The sequence below is a fragment of the Bidens hawaiensis genome, unplaced genomic scaffold (assembly GCF_021521415.1).
Source record: "Bidens hawaiensis isolate Kalapana, Puna unplaced genomic scaffold, B.hawaiensis_p1.1 tig00021383_1, whole genome shotgun sequence".
Classification (NCBI taxonomy): domain Eukaryota; kingdom Viridiplantae; phylum Streptophyta; class Magnoliopsida; order Asterales; family Asteraceae; genus Bidens; species Bidens hawaiensis.
This window is the reverse complement of record NW_027493322.1, coordinates 25332-46099: the sequence shown is the minus strand read 5'-3', so window position 1 is coordinate 46099 and position 20768 is coordinate 25332. Positions and strand designations below refer to the sequence as shown.

The window sequence follows — 20768 nt, the reverse complement described above, 5'->3', positions numbered from 1 at the left end:
TAATTAAATAAACCTTTAACTTTACTAATAATTCAAAATTAATCCTTTACATGTTACATTCATATTTTTTAAATCAATATTTTAGGATATGCATCTAATTAATATGCAATATACCTTAATCTTAGTTTTCCAGTAAACTGATCAAAATTATGAATTAATAGGTTATCACAAATAAACTTGTATCAAGTTTGTATACCCTTTTTAGCTTCACTTGTTTGAAAATTTATAATCACGTCCTTCTGTTTCTCGGCATGTAAATAACAACCAGTTAATTAAAACACAAGAATCACACTTGCACGTATAAAGAACTATGATGACTGTGTAAACGCTTATATTTATTATTTAAAATGCACTATATGTGATTATTTTCAATGCATTAAGGCTATATGGCATGGAACCCGCTCACCACCATTGCCACGAGACCCTCACTGCAGCACGGATGCCGTTGCCTTCACCGCTCACCCATCCATTCACTATTGCTCCTCTTCTTCCTCTCTTGGTGCGCAAACCTCACAGCTGCGTGAGTATGTGATCCTCGTGGAAGCCACATCCATTACCAATTGCGGTGATGAGGCATCAATATCGGATAGCCTATGAGTAAGTACTAGTGTATGGCCATATTTCATTCACTAGATGTTATCAAGTTAAAAATGGATAACATAGTTTCGTTTTTGACATCTTTTGTCGACAAATTAATTAGATCTTGCTAAATAACTTTAATCAAGTTATAGGGTTGGCATGGTTTGAGTTTTTCTCAAAAATGTCGTCTCCACCATATGATGATGTTGTAGCTTTACGTAGATTGGTGTAGACGTTGAAGAGTACTCAAGCAAGGCGATGAATCAAATAATGTTGTTGTATAGACTTGAAGAAAGCCCAACATAACTTCGACTACCCGGCCCACTTAGGTTCTGTGAGGTTGGTTATATGGGTACATTATATGTGTATGAACACATAAATATAAGGGTACATTATATCCGAAAAGGCTTGGAAAAAAAAACTCTAGCTCAAACTGGCTTGTTTTACAACGTGCCAATATATGTGTATGAACACATAAATATATGTAAAAATGTTTTTTGAACCAGTGAACGTTCACTTTAAATGTGTTCATTCAACTTTCTTTCAGAAACCAAGCCAAGATAAGCCAATATCAGGCTCAAATTATCAGCTTTATTTCAAAACTGAGCCAAGCCAAGCCCTGCTAGGTTCGGTTCGTGAGCAGCCCTATCTCTTGAACTCAAAAGGTGTATTACCAAATCATGAATATGTCATTAAACATCATAATAGTTGAACTTTGGGGAATGGAAAAGATGATTGTTCACCAAACAGTAGTCATTGGTTCTCAAAACCTGTTACCAAATAGCCATTGTTTACTTGTGAACAATAACAGGATACAATAATAACCTAACACTCTTTTGGAATTTGCAAAGGGGATGCAGGCTTCCCTTTCTTTTTATTGGGCAGGTAAATAAGCTGTAAGCCTAATGCCTCCTGAATAACAAACACTCGAGCAAAAGGGTACACAACAAAAGTTTACGAAATTTTTGGTCCAAAACTGTGACAATTCCGTTTAAATTGTAAACACTTTTATTCAACTCTTGTTGGCAAATGCGATCCCCTTCTCAATAGATGACTTCAACTCGGGCAGAAGAGCTTCCAAACCTTGTTTCTCATAGTCTGAAAGTGACCCCAAACCTAGCACTTCCTCTACACCGTTCTTTCCAAGTCTCACCTGTATAACGATTACTTAACCATTTAACTGCATACTTTCGGTAAGAAAAAGGTAATTATGTTAACAGTGATAATGATTAATGAAAGTACCTTAGAAGCAAAGAAAGGTAGATCGGTTACATTTGATTGCACAAATGAGCACTCTACAACATCTGGGACACCGTTAAGTCCCTTCAAACAAGCATCAGCAAATATTGCTCCAGCATAACTGCATAAACAAAAAAAAAGATCAATACTTTCTAGAAGCATGTATTTTCAATTAAACATAAACCCGCAAGAATAAGTGGTTGTATTAAACAAACAAAAAAATCAATGAAGAAAATGATGATATCATCATATCAGTTAAAACTTACGCCATTGAAAGTGTAGCAGAACCCTTTCCAGCTTTCGCCTCCACAACCTCAGTTCCACCATCTTGGGTTCTTTTTGTTAAAGCAACTAGCTCTTCTTGTGATAAGTTATTTGCTTGTGGTGTCGCCTTCATTTAGAATCAATCATCACTACCATAAACCACCAATACAATTACACAAACTTATAAAATTAACCAAAAATACCTGGGAAAACAATGGTAGAATGGTAATACCAGCGTGACCACCAACAACGGGCACATTTACACCTGAACATATAAATTACCAAGCTTAATATTTTAAACTTTATTCATCCTTTGATTTATGAAAGAATTAAGATGCATGTAACTATACCAGAAACCGGGACCTTGGCCTTGCCAGCATAGAAAGTTTTAGCCCTGACAACATCAAGCGTAGTCACGCCAAACAGTCTTTTCTCATCATAGGTACCTGCCTTCTTGAACACCTCAGCAGCAATGGGTACAGTTGAGTTGACTGGGTTACTGATCATGTTAACAAGTGCCTGACCAATAACAAATGTGAGAACCATTAGATGATAAAAACAATAGCTTATTTTATTCTATGAACTGCATAAAAAAGAGTGAGTACTTACATGCGGGCAATACTTAGCAATAGCTGTGCATAAACCCTTAACAATACCAGCATTGATGTTGAAAAGATCATCACGAGTCATACCGGGCTTCCTTGGTACACCAGCTGGGATAATAACAACGTCAGCACCTTCCAATGCCTTCCCCAAATTCTCATCTCCCATATAACCAACCACCTAAGTAATAAAAAAAACACCAATCAACTCAAAATTGATTCCATATACATTTAAATTTCAATAGCACACCACTTAAATAGATTTTATAACAGCTAATCTGTATAACGTTCTATAAACTGATCACAATTAGGTTTTCAAATCACAAAATTAGAGCACCTGAACTAGGGGAGTGCATTAACCAAACCAAAAAACCGACATAACATAACCGAAATTAACCGATAACTGAATTAACTGAAAGGCGGTTATCGGTCGTTTTTTTACCCTCGATTAACCAAAAATTAACCGAATCATTAATATTTCACATATTTCTAGCTTTTATATCTTCATTATATGTATTTCATGTTTTAATTATACCACCATTTCATGTATTTATATCTCAGTTTCATATATTTAGGCATCCATTTCACGTGTTTCTTAGTAAATATCTTATCCCAAATTTGATTTGGTTATTAACCAAACCGAAAACCAAAAAAAATAACCAAATAAACCAAACCGATTAACCAAAACCGAAAAAATAACTGAATAAACCAAACCAATCTACTGAAAACCGAATAGACCAAACCCATCAACCAAAAACTGAAAAAAAATAACCGAATAAACCGAACTGATCAACCAAAAACCAATTGGTTGATATGGTTGAAGCAATTAACCGAACTGAACCGTCGGTCGAACACCTAATTACATTACAGTTGTATAGTGTAGAAACAATAGATGGTTAATATCATGGCGGATTAAACGAGGAGATAATAACCTAATCAATTTTCAACATAAACTAAGCTAAATTAAAGCCACAAGCACTCAACAAAGTAGATCAGAAACCCTAGAAATAAAATACAAATCAAATCAACACAATTAATCACAAAAACCCTAGAATTATCATAATTAAGGATATTAACCTCAGATCTGGTGTTGATGTGGCTGACGTCAGCAGCGACACCAGGAGTACCGGCGATATCATAGAGAGAGAGGCTGGAAACGAGAGGGTTTAGTTTCATGAGGAGTGAGAGAGGCTGTCCGATGCCGCCGGCGGCACCTAATATGGCCACCTTACGCTCCGGTGCAGACTCCGATGAGTAGGTCCGGCGAGATGATGATCTGGCGACGGAGGATTTGATGGATCTGAACATGGCAGCCGTCCTCATTGTTGCTCTCTGCTTGGTTTCTAGAGAGAGAAAGTAAACTTTTTAGAGAGAGAGTGAGTGAGGATATTGAAAATGAACCACTACTATTGCTTTTTAAGCTATTATTATTATTATTATTATTATTATTATTATTATTATACAACAATTGTCCCTTGTCTATTGTTTGAACTTCATTTTTGTCTTTTTGTTTTAAATGTGATACGATAATATATGTAACGCGTTTTATCAAGTAACTTGTTTCTAAAGCAATAATTTTTTTATAAAACTAATTATGAGGAATGAAGCCAAGTTCTTGCTTAAACTTTTTATGTTGTTAACTAGTTACCAACTTGGTTATTTTGAAATGGGAGAAATTAAGATTAGTAATACAAAACAAGTTTAAAGTTCAGCATTGTTTAGTTAAATACGTGAATATATTGGATAGTGAAAAGGAAAAGCCAAAGATTTTTAGAGTTGGGATTCATTGAGAGGAGTCTGTGTGTGTTATAAGTCATATGCAACAAATTAATTTGCACAAATAACTAAAATAAGATACTGGCTTAAATTGTACCAATAAACGTATTTGAATAACCGAAAGATCTAACTACATGAAAACTAGTATGAGTTTCACAATAAATATATTGTTCCCCTCATCATCATATAACATATGAAAGAAAATTACAACTACTGAGTTTAGTATAGCATATGTTATTCTATGTAGACACGTTTGATTTGTTTAAGACCAAATAAGTATGTTATATTTATAAATAAAAGAAAAAAACAAAGAAAGAAAGGTTACAATGGATAGGAAATGGTAAGAACGCTTATATTTAACTCTTTCACCTGAGCGGTTGTCATATAACATCTGAGTTATTATAAAACATAGTTTAACGTATAGTCACAATTTAAAATAAAACTATTGGCTAAGAGCATTTCCTAACTCATTCTGCATCCTCATCTTCATTCTCATCCTTGAAATTTAAAGAAAACATCTAAAAAGGCTACTCCATCACATTCCTCAACCTTATACCCTATCCCTTATAAATTTAGGGGAGATTAAAGTTGATCGCCAAATATAAGGATTCACTATTCATCCTCTAAATTCAACAACCAATTGCATGATATTAATAAATAATATAAAAAAAAAGATAATAAGATATGGATCAGAAATGAAAAGTAAGATGTTTTTAAAAATGAAATATTAATTTAGAGAATGTTATTTATAGTTATATCATATAGATGGATTGGTGAATGAATTTTTTATGCTTTATAATCAAAATAACAAAATTTCCCCTAGTGAATACCACATAATAGTTCAGGAACTGTTTTTAGCAATTCGTTAAAAGAATTGGGGATATCATGGGTATGTTTGGCAAATAGCTTTTAGGAGCTACAAGGTACAAGTTTTTAAGAAAAAACTTCTAATCAATAAAAAGTCTTGTTTGATTGTATGGGCTTGAAGCTTTTAGGTTATAAGAAAAAACTCCTAATTAGAACGCTCCTACTACTAGCGTTTCATAAAAGCTACAAGCTTTTAGGGTTTATATTACCTAAATAACCTTCAATTCAACAAAAATACAACACGTCGTCATCCTCAACAAAAACGTGCTCAAAGTTAACCTGCTGCCAACAACCACTACAATTGACATCAACTTCCACTAATAAGAGCCTAAGAGGTATTTATTATTCATGCTTGCCTTATATAAGTTGTTGTGTTTTTAACTTCTACTACAATGATAACCAGATGTCACGATCATGGTTTTGTTAATTTTAGTGATGTTAAAATTTGTTTATTTTGAAGCAAATATTCTAATTAGTTACATAACACTTCTATTTCAATATATCTATTTGGTTTGATGAGTAGTTTTTCTTATACGAACATATTATTTGTTCATATTAGGGGCGTTCATGGTTTGGTTTCAAACTGTGAAACCACCAAAACCGGTCTTTGGTTTGGTTTTGCGGTCAGTTTTCTTCTTTGAATATCGGTTGGTCGGTTCGAAAATTTTCAAACCGTAGTGAATGGTTCGGTTTACGGTTCGTACCAAAAACCGGCTACATAAAACCGGACCGGACCATAGAGTTTAACAATATAATATAGTTTTTTATATATTTTATGTTAAGTATAATAAATACCATCAAGCTAGGCGCCAGACAGATCCCAAAAGAAATTGTCTTTTTTTTTATAAATAAAATCAATGTTCAAGTTATGTAATGTCGATGATGTTATATGTTGTTCAACTTATTATATGAATAATATACGAGGATGCAGGGTCAACTCAATAAACACAACCTTAGATATAAGCTAACAAAATTGAACAACACGCCCATATATGTGTGTGGTATCAATCTTACGGTCCGGCCCGGTTTTATACGGCCGGTCTTTGTTACGGTTTGGAACTTTTGAAGGAACAACGAACGAGATGAAACATGTTCGCAACAATATTGCTACTTTGATATGGAATGCACGAAATTAATGATTTTATAATATGATATATGTTCTCAACTGTTTGTCAATGACTATGTTTTATTAATTGAAAATGATCATGTTTTATTTATTTGAGAAAGAACTTATAGAGAGAGAGATTACATTTAGTATCGTGTTTTTTTAGTTATGCCCATTTTGGTCATTTTATATATTTTATTAAAAGCTCCAGCTACTCTGTCAAACATCTAAATATATCTAAAAAGCTACAACTAACAACTACCAGCTACAACTTCTAGCCACCAGCTAAAGCTACCAGTTAATTTTGTCAAACATACCCCATTTAGAGTAAGCACACCACCAAGGCACCATTGGGTATTGTGATTCCCGATGCTATTTTTCATACCATCGTTTTCCATTTATTTATTCACCAACTCCCAACGGCGTATTCACAAGGTTTTATTTAATTTTTAGATTTGTTATATTTATATTTTTTGTCTTTGTTATATTTAAACTAACTTATATAACTATTCTAACATATAAACTTTTCATTAATATAGTTAAATATGGATGTTTAAATATTTTTTTAACAACGAACACCTCTCGTTTTGATAAATACACATGCCTTGTAGAGGGAATGTCGGGTTTATATTTACGCAAACGAGTTGTTTAGATTTATTTGTGAAAATTAGAGTAAGGTAACAATTGTCACTAAAAAAATAATTTAGTTATTAATTAAATGTTTTGCAAACAGATAAAGTATTTAAGTTTATTTTATTTAAGTTTTAAATAAACTCATCAAACATTTTTTTCTTTTTTGTAGTTCATTTTAAATAAATCTCTTTGATCGTTTGAAGGGTCAAAACCATCGTGTTGACTATTTTAAATAATATATACTTCTTTTATATTATAATGGCGATATATTAAACAATATACTTATTTGTTAAAAATATAATACAAAATATCAAAATAATATAATAATAATAAAGTAGAAAATGTGTAGATAAAGTCGAATAAATATTGATGAACGATATGCATCCACGGTGCCATTGATTCATTGAAACTCCAATTCATTTACCGCCTTTTTGTGTGTTATTTTGCCTTTGCATAATATTTTTTCCTTCATATTTTTTAATTTCATATTTGATAAATAATTTTGTTGAGAGCCAAGTTTAAAAATATAAAAGGGAATCCAAATATATCACATGACTCGTTGTAAATACTAAATATTGCTAGTAAAGCTAGTTAATTGTGTGTTAAACTAGGGAAGGCAATACGAGTTTGAGACAACGTTAATTAATAATCTCGGTTTTATATTTGGATATAAAATTGTGTTCGATACTTGATTCAACACGCATATGATACTCGAGTTTGCCTGAAAGCAGCACACCTGGATTCCCGTGTGTCTCATGGATTGCAATTTATTATCATTCAGAGAGCTTCGATTATGTAGAGCATTTAAGGTGTTCTGTTACAGAGACTCGCAAGTTGATTAGTCAGGAAACCAAAGAAGCTTTGACAAACATTTGGGTGTAAGGCCCCGACACCGGTGCTTCACATTTGGGTGTTGGATTTACTCATCAACATAGTTCTAATAATCAGAGTTAATAAAAACATTCGCGGAATATAAAACTTTCACAAACATTACATATTAAATCTTAACTTGTCATAAAACATTCCTGTTTTTCAAAACAAGAACATTTAAATATAAAACTTTATCAGTCTTCAGATGCCAGACCCTTATTCTTCCGTCATGTGTCCCCGCTCAAGCCAGCTGTCTCACTCTAGTTACCTGCGTGCTACTAAAAGTCAGCTACGCTGAGTGAGTTCTAGTTAATCAGGCAACATACAATTCGTTCTCATACATCTTTACACGTATCCGAAGACACGTATTAATTCTGTAACTCTGTATAATTATCCATAAGTGGAACGTCACATAATATCAAATAAGGGAATCAGTACTACTACCCGTACTGTATATGTTTTCCATAGAAGGAACAATCTGTATATATTATCTATAGAATGAACACTCTATATATTATCCATAGAAGGAACACTTTACTATCCATAGAAGGAACGCTTTACTATCCATAGAAGGAACGCTATACTATCCATAGAAGGAACACTATACTATCCATAAAAGGAACACTATACTTTCCATAGAAGGAACACTATACTTTCCATATAATGAACACTACACTATCCATAAAAGGAACATTATACTATCCATATAAAGAACTCTATATATTATCCATATAAGGAACACTATCTATAAGTTATTATTTAATATCCATGTAAGGAGCTAATCACTTCCCTTGGCGATACGTATAATATCCGAAGATCGTTCACGTACTGACAAGCATTTCATTCTCATTCAAGTCATATATAGATAACATATAAATCATACATGGCATACACTTACCTTAAATGGTAAGTGTATTAACTATCACATCGAGTATGCACACAGCCCCGAAAAACATAACAAAGGATGGGGCTAGAAACTCACCTGATTGCGGTTACGTTCACTGTTAATGGTTGTCCTTCTCTTTAGCTGTGCGCGACTAACTGTATAACAATTATACGTATCAATTAACTATCACTACTCATATCGTCCTTCTACTTTAGTTATTACCCACAACGAACGGGGGTCCGGGGGCAGCGCCCTAGGCAGCGGGGTTCTAGGGGCGGCAGCCCCTAGCAGGGTCCAAGGGGCAGAGCCCCTGGCTGGGGTCGAGCTGCCAGCTTGGAAAAATTTTATTTACATTAACTGTCTTAACACATTTTCCATTAGGATTTTAATTTATTTTCAAATTCCTTAACTCATTCTTCATAACGAATTAAGTCTGGTTCGCTATCCGATTCGTTACCGAACTTAACTTAAGCGAACTTAAGGTTCGGCGAACTTATCAAGAGGCGAAGTTAATCATTCAGCAAACTTAATCCTTCAGCGAAGTTAATCAGTAAGTGAACATATAGGGCGAACTTGATTGGCGGACTTGCTTGCAAACGAACTTGCTTGCAGGCGAAGTTATCGCAACGAGCTGCTGCTGCTGCTAGGGTCAGTTTACCGATCCAAAACATGCGTTTTGCCACCCTTAGTCCGCTCGTTTATGGCTCGGCTTTAGTCCCAGCCATTCCCTAGTCCGATTGCGGCCCAAACTTGACCCGTTTGTAACATAAAGCATGAAACTTTAAGGCTAAACGTTTAATACTAGGTCTAGGCTCCATTTTAAATGAGCCGCACCTATTTGCAGGTCCATTAAGTTCGTTTTTAGCATCAAGTTCACAACTTTACGTTTCATTTACACCCGATCTATTCTCGTTCTAAGTTTCACGACTAAACGTTTATAAAAACGCAAACCTTAAGGTAAAAGACATACCTTTACGTGTTCGTTTGGTCTCGATTAGCTAGGTTATGAACTTGAATCTTGTATCTACCTTGTGTATTGAAGATTTATCTCTATCGGGCTCGGTTTTGGTCACGGATCTCGCTCCTACCTCTCACGGCTGTATACAAGTAGTGGTGTGTGTGTGTGTGTGTTTTTGAGTGTGTAGAAAATAAGATGGAGAAAATGAGGATTTATGGTTTTAGGGTGGTTTAAGGGGTATTTATATCCCTTAAGGCCCATGGACCTAAGGCCCATTACCCCTAATCCATCTTACTTAATCCAAGTCCATAATCTTTTATTAATCACTAGCTAATATTATTTAACGCTCGTCAACTTAACGAAATGTTTCTTTATTTAATATTATAATATTTAGGATGTTACGGATCCCAAGGTTTGAACTCATGTAAGGGGATGTCAATGTAAATATATGATTATTTAGTTGGAGTATGTTCCATCTCATGTCATACACAATTACATGTTTGAACCCGGCCCGCATATCTTGTTCCTTCTGTGACTGCTAATGTATTTTTCTTTTAAAATTATTGTTCACTTATAACTTTCTTGTACTATTTTCAGGTAAGAAAGAAAATGTCTGAATGTCCTCACGCACTTAGGTATGTTTGTGCATTCTCAATTTTAGCCTTTTAGGTTTGCACAAAAACAAATAAATTAAAGTGCTATTCTCGAAAAGCATAAGCTAGAGCCACGAAAGTCACTCAAATGTCTTTTTTGTCTCTTTAAAGTCACTCAACTTTCATTAGGTGTTCGAATCCTATATTTTTGTGTAAACGTTTAAAATTTTTAAAATTAAGCAAGGCAAATGAAATATACATGAATCTTGGTTACTATTAAGTGATTATTATTATTATTTCTCCAATCTGACTTAAAGTTAATAATTATGAAATTTGGTTATTATTATTATTATTATCTAGTGAATTTTCTTTATTTACTATTATTTAATTGGAAACACAATTCTTACTTATTAGTAACCAGGATTTATATATGTTTCACTTGCCTAACTTTATTTAAAAAAAAACTATTAGAACACCTAATGAAAGTTGAGCGACTTTAGAGGGACAGAAAATACGACTTTCTTAGTGAACATTTAGGAAACTTGATTACCATTGGTGAAGTTTTAGCATATTTTGGACAAAAACCGTTTGAGGTCAATCTGACCTGACTCATTTCAACAAACAAAATTACAAATAATACCCGTTTAAAACCATGTCTGTCTGACATTTTACCCAATCTACTCAGCTGTTCATTTTGCCATTCCTGCAAATGTTTGACCCATTTCTTTAATGCAGCGACCAAACAAAGGAAAAATACGCGTAACAATTACACGACAATGGAGGGAGCGTATTAAGTGGAAAAGGTTACGCGAACGTTACATATCAAAATGGGCCAAGTGCATAGCAACTGCTGCCAAGAAAGGTGGGCCCGATCAGCAAGAGCTAGATTGGGACAGCTATGACAAGATGGTACAGGAGATTGCTCTTCAACAAATTCTACGGTCTGCTGATGTGGCGAAAGCAAAAGAAATGGCACTAATACAAGCCGAGAAACGAGCAAAAGCAAAAACAAAAGCTGAGAAAGTGAAAAAGCTTGGGAAATCTGTATACAGTCAACTTAGTAGTCATGATCAAAGAGCTTGGGAAAGACTTGACTAAGAGATGGGAAAGAAGATGTTTCTCTTGCGGATCAAATTCATGACGTGAAGAACAAGAAAACCGAGGTCTTCATCAACGGAGCTATGAGAATGACACCACCTAATTATAGATTTCTTTAAAAGGTGTATTAACCTTTTATTTTAGTCATCGTTTATACAAAACTAAACAGTGTTTGCTGGATTTGGATACTTAACTGTAACAGAAGTTGGATGAGTATGCAGTCATTACAAAATGCAACATCTGTAAGGAAAAAAAGTGAAACTTTTGCCAAGTTTAACAAGTAAATTATGTCAATCATAAAATGATCTGCAAGTTTATATAGCTATTTTGAAAAGATATACTATAAGACAACTACAAGTACGGAAGAGTCCTCGGTTTTACATGTGCCCCTACACTCTTGGCATATACAAAAGGTATTGAGTCGAGTTGATTTGCATCGAGCTTGCTGACTCGTATAAATGTCTAAGCAAAGTTCTAGCTGAAGCTCACTAGCTCGCTTATTTGATTAAAGTAACACACTTGTGTATAAGTAACTTTTCTTTTTAATAGCTTAGTAATGTTTCTTTTCTGAACTTGTTTCATTCGAGATTGGTGATAACTTGTTAACAGGAGCTTTTATTGAAAAAACATACAAAATGATTAAATAGGTCAGGTCAATGCAGATTGTGAGCTAAATAAGTTTGAGTTGAACCGGGCTACTTCAAAAAAGTATCAATTTGGTTAAGGTTAAAACAGCAAGCAACTGGCTAAAGTGAAGACCGTGACCTCCTTCTTACGAGTACGTGATGGAGACAAACAATGATCACAACCTATTTGACCTATTTACAATCTGAAGGTGATCCAAATAAACCTATATATAATTTACTTATGTCCAGATCAACTCAATTCTCCATGATTGCCACCTATTGTCAAACCCACCGTTAATGACATGAGCAAAGTTTTGAGATATCCAGTCGAACTAGCTCGGCTCTTAGTAATGGCTTAACTGTTCATGATAGCATCATAAAAGCCACTCACAAAGATCACAAATAAAAATACAGCATAACAGTGTGACAATAACTTAGCAACTTGATTCTCCCAAGACAAGTAAATACCACAAAAGTAACCATTTGCATAACTGACAAAACGTAGTTAAACTAAAGCAACAATTCTATAACAATTTTATGAACTAGATAAACTCATCATATCAGGTCTAAACAACTGAAACAAAGTAAAATTCGAGTAAAATTCGCGTTTCATGTCCATTATATGCTCACTGATAGTTCTGTGAATAGTTTGGTGGAGGCGGCATGTCTCTTCCAGGTATGTCCTGGCTCTGGTAAGGGTTCCCACCACTGTTTAGTGCATAGCTGTTCGGCCCCGGTCCAGACTGATAATTGTTTGGCCCTGGTCCAGACCGATAGTTGTTTGACCCTGGCCTGGATTGATAATTGTTTGGCCCCGGTCCAGACTGATAAGATGCACCTCCACTGTTAGGTCCCGGTCCAGACTGATACGATGCGCCTTCATTGTTTGGCCCCGGTCCAGACTGATACGGCGCGCCTCCATTGTTTGGCCCCGGTCCAGACTGATACGGTGCACCCCTGTTGTTTGGCCCAGGTCGAGACTGATAAGGTGGCGGTGGTCCATACCTTCCCTGTTGCTGGTAATTGGGAGCATTTGGCGGCACTCCACCGCCCATGTTGTTTTGTGGCAGCACTCCACCGCCCATGTTGTTTTGTGGCGGCACACCACCGCCCATGTTGTTCTGTAACGGCGCTCCACCGCCCATGTTGTTTTGTGGTAGGCCTGCATTGTAGTTTGGACGGGGAGGACCCCAGTTAGGTTGACCACCAGCATTAGGTTGACCACCTTGCTGCATTCCTCCCATGTTCCCAGATGGTGGTGCACCTCCGTCATTGGTTGGTCCACCAGGTGGTAAACGGTTAGTCTGCATGTTTTCTCTTCGTCTCACAAAGTTTCTTGGCCGGTCAATGTTGCGAGGCCAGTCATTTCTTCTAATTCTCTCATTAGCTCTAGCATTGTTTCTTATCCACTCCTCATGGTACTTCGGATCATACGGAACAGCTTTTCCATCAATAAACGGTTCCCCTGCCACACAAAACACACAATAAAGAAACCAAATTTCACATATAACTTCTCAATATGAGCTAATCAAATACTGTGTAATGCGGTACCTCCATAATCCTTGCTCTTAACATCAAGATAAGAATCAGGCAGCACCCAACGAACGCCCGGCAACTCTAAACAAAACCAAAAAAACAGTTCGTAAAAATCGTGATAAAAATTTAAAAACCAGAGAGTGTAACATAAAAAGCAGGTAACTTGTTACCTTTCAACTTGTAAGAATCTTCTTCAGAAACAAGAGCTCCAAAAGCAAAATAACATCTAGTCGAGACCGAATAGATCTTCATCCTCGCTTCATCATAGCTAGAAACCACAAATTAAAATTAATCATTTAACCCCAGAGTCAACCAAACAGTCCTGCATATTCTAGGTACACAATCTATAGTTTGATGAATGATAAAATGTTTGATCTCCAACGGTTTGAAATGAAAATGATCCCATATTAATATTATTCTAAAAGCTACAGCTAAATAATAGTGTTTAAATCAAACCATAAACACATAACAATCATATATATGCAGCAAGTTAATATAATATAATATAACTAATTAATAAAGTTTTAATCTTTGATACTAAAACATATATTATTCAACAATAAACCCTAATAATAATAATAATATACCTTCCAACAACTTTGGCTAACGTATTAATATACGAATCAATAATCTCATCTCTAGTAGGTTCACCTTCCGGTTTATCCACAACCACAAGCCAGTGTTCAAAATCACAGCCGTCAAGGAGGATCGTCTCCTTAGGTGGCCGATTAGACCAGTTAGGGTTTGAGTCGTTCAAGGAAGAGGTGGTTTGGCGCGTGGAGAAGGCGCGGATCCCGGTGGCAACGAGTGAGACGTGACGGAGGTTGTTGGCGGCGGCGATTAGCGGCCGGAGGCGGAGGATGGTGGCGGTGGTGGTGGTGTAGATGCGAGGGGTTAGGGTTTGGTTGATGATGGATCGAAGGAGTACACGAGTCGCCATTTTGTTCAGGGGTTTTGAGTGTTGAGTCTAAAACCCTAGTTTTATTGTTCAAGATAAGGGTAGTATGTATAAACATACAGTATTTATGCTTTGTTTTCTCAACTATTATTTCATTTTAACTCTTTATCGTCTGAAAAAATATGTTAAAAGTTAACTCAAAATACTAGCCTTGCGTAAACTTTGACATAGTTCAAGCCGAACTTGACTTGTTTAAGAAACTGGATGAATTTGAGCCGAGTTTAGGCTAATTTAATATTTTCTTTATCAAAGTATAAAAAATAATGAAAAATGTATATACATTAAATCATGAAAAAAAAAACAAGCACAAGCCAAGGCCGAGTTTGAAGAAACAATTGATGAGTTGAGCTCAAAACGAGTCTGGCTAGAACTAGAGCCCTCAGAAGTCAAAACGAGCCAAGCTAGGGCTCTCTTGTTTACACCCCCACTCAAAATCAATATTTTGTTGATTATAGAAAGAATGATTTTGTCACTAAAAACATATTCTTTTTAATACATGTCGCTATGGGGATGTAAGGGAGGCGACAAAACCCATGGTCCGGCTTTAACGCCCGGAACACCACGTCAAGGTGTTAAAGCCCGGGCGGTATGGGGTGGAGGCTTTGACGCATTAAAGAGGCAGCAAAGGAGAAAAGGATGGGGGCCAATTGCTTTAACAATGAAATTGTGATGCTTTAACGTGGTAACGAGGCTTTAAACCCCATTGCGGTGTTAAAGGGGTGCGTTAGTTAAAACCTCACCGCCAATGTGGTAGTGATGTGACACTTTAACTTAGGTTTAAAACCCATTCACAACAACCAGCCAACCGACTCAGAAAAATAAAAATAAAGATTGATTTTGGAAGCTAATATTATGAGTTTATGACTAAACGGTGGGTTTTATGGAGATACATAATGATTACATCTTTTATGTACTATCGAAGAAATAAATGCTTGTTGTTTATGATATTGTTAATTACTTTTTTTATGGGTTTCTAGTATGCAAAAACTAAAATAAGCTATGTTTATTGGCTAAAAAACTCGATGATGGTAATGTGATTCTTTTGCTTGTTTTCCCTTATTGCTAGTGTGTTGTTTCTTTAATATGTCAGTTGTTAATTTAATTTGTGTCCTTTAACACATATAATTACGAATTTAGTCAAATTTTCATTTTTTGTTGTTGTTGGTACTTGGTAGGCTTACTTCTATGATTCTATCACTCTATGTATGGGCCGGGGTTCTCTTGTTTAGTTGGGCCAGGTTCTTTTTAAACTTTGTATTTGCTTTTCAGCCCACTCGCTGAAATTTGTTTATTTTAATATTTTGCCGTCCAAGAAAAAAAAAACAAAAAACTTTGAACATGCATTTTCCTATTTGATCATGTTTCTATTCACAAAGATTGGACTTGTATATGGATCGCGCTATCATGTTGTGTCAAGTAACCTCTTAGTGGAAACAAACCGAGGTAGACTTTTTTTTAACACCCCGTGTAAAATGGGTTTATTGTGTTTTGCAATAGGATTATTAGACTGTGGTTCTAAGTTAAATACACGTTCTTTAACGCCATCAAATTGTTTTAAATGGCGGAGCTCATTATATAGTAGTCATGTGGGGGTTATAATGATGCAATTTGTTTACCTAATCTATTAATTTGAGTTTTGTTTGTATTAAATTGTCATTACAAATCATAAGGTGTGTTAAGACTTTAGAGCGTGTGTGTAAATGATCAAGAGAAAGATGAATGCTATCTTGGTAAAATAATTTTAAATGAGTCAAAGAACCACGTATCGTGAAATGGGATTTGATAACATAAAGTAATAACATAATTGTTATATACGGGTTCCTCGTCCCAACGAACATAACTTTGATGTGTATGAATGTGTTTGGTAATGTTGACCCGCTTTTGGTATAAGGTTTTGATATGTTGCTTTAACTATGATGATTAACATTGTTTCACATTAGGATGTGTCTGGGAAGAAATTCCAAGATCCAACCCAGTTTTGATATGTTGTACCGTATTTCTTACACGTAGGAAATCTTTTAAACCGGTGATCACACTAATGTTTTTTCAGATATTTAGTATTTTAATTTGAACTCATCCATATATATCATATTAAGTTAACTTCAACATAAATACAAATGAAACATGAAGATAAAGGCATACTAAATTTAATATATGAACATGCAAATATAGAAAACGTGATAAAATGTTTAAAAGGCAACCCTGAAAAGGGCTAGAATCAAATATTTGTGAAGATAGGATTCTAAAGGAGATTCCTTCAAAAAGTAAAAGCAAATAAATCATTTAGATCCCTTTGAGCGAACATGAAAACCTCAATGTTATCTTACCAAAATTAGTGTTTACATGACTAGATCGGATCAACTTGACGAACAGTTAAACCAGGCATTAGACATGAAACTAGTCTGGTTAAATCTAAAGACAACAAGATACGTAGAAAATCCAGATAAAAAAACATTTCATCCTATCAATGACTTAATATTAGTATATGGATTAAACAATCATTAGCATATTGTTATACATCCATATAATGAAGCTCTGTTACAAGTTTCAAAAGTGTCACACCCTCAAAATCCACTAACGGAGTTTTACTGTCAGAGGGTGTGAACTAACAGGATCGGAATCATTAGTTATAATCAAACCATAAAACAAAGTTTTAAAACCATGAAAACGTTTACGAGTAATCAAATGCGGAAGCGTAAAACCATAGCAGACAATGTTGCGTCACGCAGGACGACTTAAAACCCAGTAATAACAGTTTAAAATAAGTATGCATAATTAAAAGTGTTTCAAGCAATGCATGTTCCTAAACCGCGCGCCCGCCTCGGCTACCTGAGAATAACATACTAAAAGTGTCAACACAAGGTTGGTGAGTTCACAAGTTTATATAAAAATAAAGCGTTTAGCGTTTGCGTTCAGCGTTTTGCGTTACAGCGTTTTGCGTTACAGCGTTTTGCGTTACACCGTTTTGCGTTACCAGATAGTGTTATGTCAATTATATATCTATAGGTAGCTAGCCTATAAAACAAGTATTACTAAGTGTTCGACACCGAAGCTGACTGTTTATCATTTGCCTTGCCACCAGGTCATCCAGACCATGGTATGTGTTTAGCCAAGATTACACCCACTCGACCTCCAGTCGAGTTTAGCGTTGGGTGGGGTTTGTCAAACCCAGTAGTACTACTCAACAATGACTCGCTATTATCCAATATTAAACGGTTCGATGTGAATGAAGGACTTTAGTTAACGCGTTTGCCACTTAGTCTTTACAAGTGATATATAATCTATATTAACAAAATCTTAAATGCGTTTCGGAGTATGTTATCTCCCCCAAGTGAAAAGCGTTTAAAAAGTTTAAAAGGGGAAAGTGAAACTCACTGTTTGCGAAGTATTCCCAAAATAATTCATTAAGATGCGCGTCACAGAAAAACTCTCTCTAGCGTTCTAAAACAACAAAGAGATTTTTCTAAGTGTCGGAATATTATCGAGTCTCTAGACCCGGCACATAATACCTATGCACATAACATGTTTCGTGTTTCGTTTGTGAATCGTGTGTGACTCTAACCAATGTATTTGTGATACGTTACATGTGTAAGCAATTATATACATGTCATGTATTTATAAAGTACATCACTAACAATTACTCCCCGTAAGGGCAATTTGGTCAACACATAACAATTATATAGCAATTATTCCCCACGAGGGCAATTTGGTCAAATTATGACAATCAATTAGCAATTATTCCCCGCAAGGGCAATTTGGTCAAAACATAACAATTATATAGCAAGTATCATGTTTCATGTATTTTTACAACATTCAGCAGCTAGTTTCACCGAGACAGAAATTCTACTTGAAAGATTGTATTATCTCACCGATCATAGCATCACAATTAATTTACCAAAAATCATCACAAAAGCATATATGTCTTAGGTTTCCAGAACATATTTTATTATATTTTTATTCCACATAGGTTTCCCACAATCATCAAATCATTACAGCAAACTTATAACAGTCAAATTCATGCGCAACAGAATGTTATTTGAAATTTCCGTTAAACGAAAAATCCAATAAATGCAAGACCACTTGGGTTAGGTTCCTAACTCAATAAGTCAACTTCCAGAAGTGGAACCAACCCAATTGGTCTCGTAGTTCATGAGATATAACATTTACAAAACAACCTAACAGCAGGTCTAACAACTCAGCTTTGCACAACGTTTTTGTAAAATCATAAAAGTTAACCTTTACTTGTCCAAAAATTACAAGTTTGGACTTTATGAAAACTAGACTCAACAAAGTACCCTTTAGTGTTAACAACCTCAACCAATTTCCACATTAACATTTATTTACAGTCGTCTAAACATAACTTACAATCTGTCCAGTACCAGTTTTGACCTTTAATCACAATTAAATCGTTTGACCAACCAAAACACCTCCAAATTTGGCGTGGTTGGACTTTTGGAAAACTAGACTCAGAGTACTACCTTGTAGACTCATAATTTGCTCAGTTTGCTTTTATATTCAACAAGTTACACATCATTCAATCTTAACAATCACTGCTGTCAAAAACTCAGCAAGCCTAAACAATCATCTAACATGCATCATAAGCATACGACATAACCCAAAACATGTAATACACATAATTAATCATAGAAAATCAGTAGCAACCCTCTAGGGTTTACAAACAATCAACGATTCATCAATCTTTCACCGTTCAAAATCACATATGATCCTCAATATCAACAACCAATACATAATCAATCATAAGAACACTTAATATGATATTCAATAGTTAGGGTTTCATATTTATACCTTAAAACGCAGAAATAAACCAAGGGAAACGTGAGGGGTGCTTAGAAACGAGTGTAGGATGCTCCGATTATGACGAACAATATCAAAACGAGGTAATATGTGGGTGTGTGTGAGCTGCCGATCGCAAAGATGAGGGGTAAAGGGGCTGCCGGTCGCGATCGGGGTAGAGGAAAAGGAAAAGAAAAGTGAGTTAGGGTTTATGTTTAGTATTATTTATAATAATAATATGTTACACTCAAGTCCCTCAACTTTCGATTGTTGCTTTTCTAGCTTAACTAACTAGTTCTAGTACATTGAGTTAACGTTTATAACGATGTTATCACATAACACATAAGTCTAACACATAATTATCACATAATTATTGTTTTGACGTTTTTCGTTTATTCACCAATCATTTGCGTCAACTCGTTTGAGTTTCGGTGCAATTCCCGAAAGACTACACATGTAGTAAGTGTTAAGCGTCATTTAAACCCTAGTTTAAATGTAATGAAGTGTGCGTTATAGATTCAATGATCTTAAGTTTGAATTGACGGAGTTGAGTTAACGGAGTTAACCTGAAATTGACGATTGTCACATCATTCCCATGTTAAAGAATTTTCGTCCCGAAAATTTGAGTCAACTCGTGATGAGTGTCTGAAAAAGTAAGAAAAATTTTCAGTTTGTCATAAAAAGTAAAGACAACATGTACAACTTCAAAATAGGAAAAAGAAATGAAATCCTTTTATCATTTTATAAAACTTAAGAATGTTATAAAACTAGCTTTAAGAAAATAAATATTTATCATCATAATAGCAATTTAATAATTTTAAATGATAAAGTTTAACAACTTTTATAAATTCAAAAAGCACTTTAAACTTTGACCCACTTAATATGTCATATCAATAAACCATATTTTTAATTTTATTTAAATACATTAACTTGACGTTCATTTCATAACAATATTACCCTAACAACTTTGAAAACCTTACAATACATTTGTAGGCGGTGTTGGTGTATTAAACGTACCAACAACCTGCTAATATAACACCCTACTTTCTCTCTTCAACCACATTAATTGTCATTTATCCCCAATGTTTTTTTATGAATGGCGGTGTTATATCAACAACAAACTATCACTTACTAGTCCCAACAAACAGGTCACGTCAAAAACCTTACATGTTTACACATCGATTTTACACCAACTATCCCAAATTAACATTTGTTAATCTCTTCGATCTTGAAGCAACCCATATGAAGCTTTGTATTTTTATGTTCTCCATGATTTGAGTCAGACAAGTGTTAGTTCCACAAAAAATCTCATCATTTCATACTTTCCATATACTCTGTATTGTGATCCAGAAAATTGCATGGAGTAACTTCGTTTGACTTCGAT

The 20768-nt window shown here is 34.9% G+C and overlaps 2 protein-coding genes across 2 annotated transcripts; both read right to left on the bottom strand.

Moving 5' to 3' along the window:
* Positions 1-1311: 1311 nt before the first annotated feature.
* LOC143563435 (malate dehydrogenase 1, mitochondrial-like) lies at positions 1312-4090 on the bottom strand. Its single transcript, XM_077050973.1, has 7 exons — positions 3762-4090; positions 2692-2865; positions 2433-2601; positions 2286-2347; positions 2085-2209; positions 1822-1939; positions 1312-1732 (listed from the first exon to the last, which is right to left on the bottom strand). The coding sequence occupies exons 1-7, from the start codon at positions 4005-4007 to the stop codon at positions 1592-1594; spliced, it is 1035 nt and encodes a 344-aa protein (XP_076907088.1). The 5' UTR covers positions 4008-4090; the 3' UTR covers positions 1312-1591.
* Positions 4091-12561: 8471 nt separating this feature from the next.
* On the bottom strand, positions 12562-14654 carry LOC143563436 (uncharacterized). The gene is made up of 4 exons (XM_077050974.1): positions 14220-14654; positions 13803-13900; positions 13648-13713; positions 12562-13561 (listed from the first exon to the last, which is right to left on the bottom strand). Exons 1-4 carry the CDS (start codon positions 14570-14572, stop codon positions 12723-12725), a joined length of 1356 nt encoding a protein of 451 aa, XP_076907089.1. The 5' UTR covers positions 14573-14654; the 3' UTR covers positions 12562-12722.
* Between the last annotated feature and the right edge of the window lie 6114 nt (positions 14655-20768).

Bases quoted from the DNA above. Each gene is read 5' to 3' on its own strand.
- LOC143563435 (XM_077050973.1), bottom strand. From the start codon at position 4,007: ATGAGGACGGCTGCCATGTTCAGATCCATCAAATCCTCCGTCGCCAGA. The intron at 2,866-3,761 runs GTTAATATCCTT...TTTATTACTTAG, and splicing joins ACATCAACACCAGATCTGAG to GTGGTTGGTTATATGGGAGA. The intron at 1,733-1,821 runs GTACTTTCATTA...ATCGTTATACAG, and splicing joins TACCTTTCTTTGCTTCTAAG to GTGAGACTTGGAAAGAACGG.
- LOC143563436 (XM_077050974.1), bottom strand. From the start codon at position 14,572: ATGGCGACTCGTGTACTCCTTCGATCCATCATCAACCAAACCCTAACC. The intron at 13,714-13,802 runs GTAACAAGTTAC...GGTTTTGTTTAG, and splicing joins AGATTCTTACAAGTTGAAAG to AGTTGCCGGGCGTTCGTTGG. The intron at 13,562-13,647 runs GTACCGCATTAC...TTTGTGTGGCAG, and splicing joins TAAGAGCAAGGATTATGGAG to GGGAACCGTTTATTGATGGA.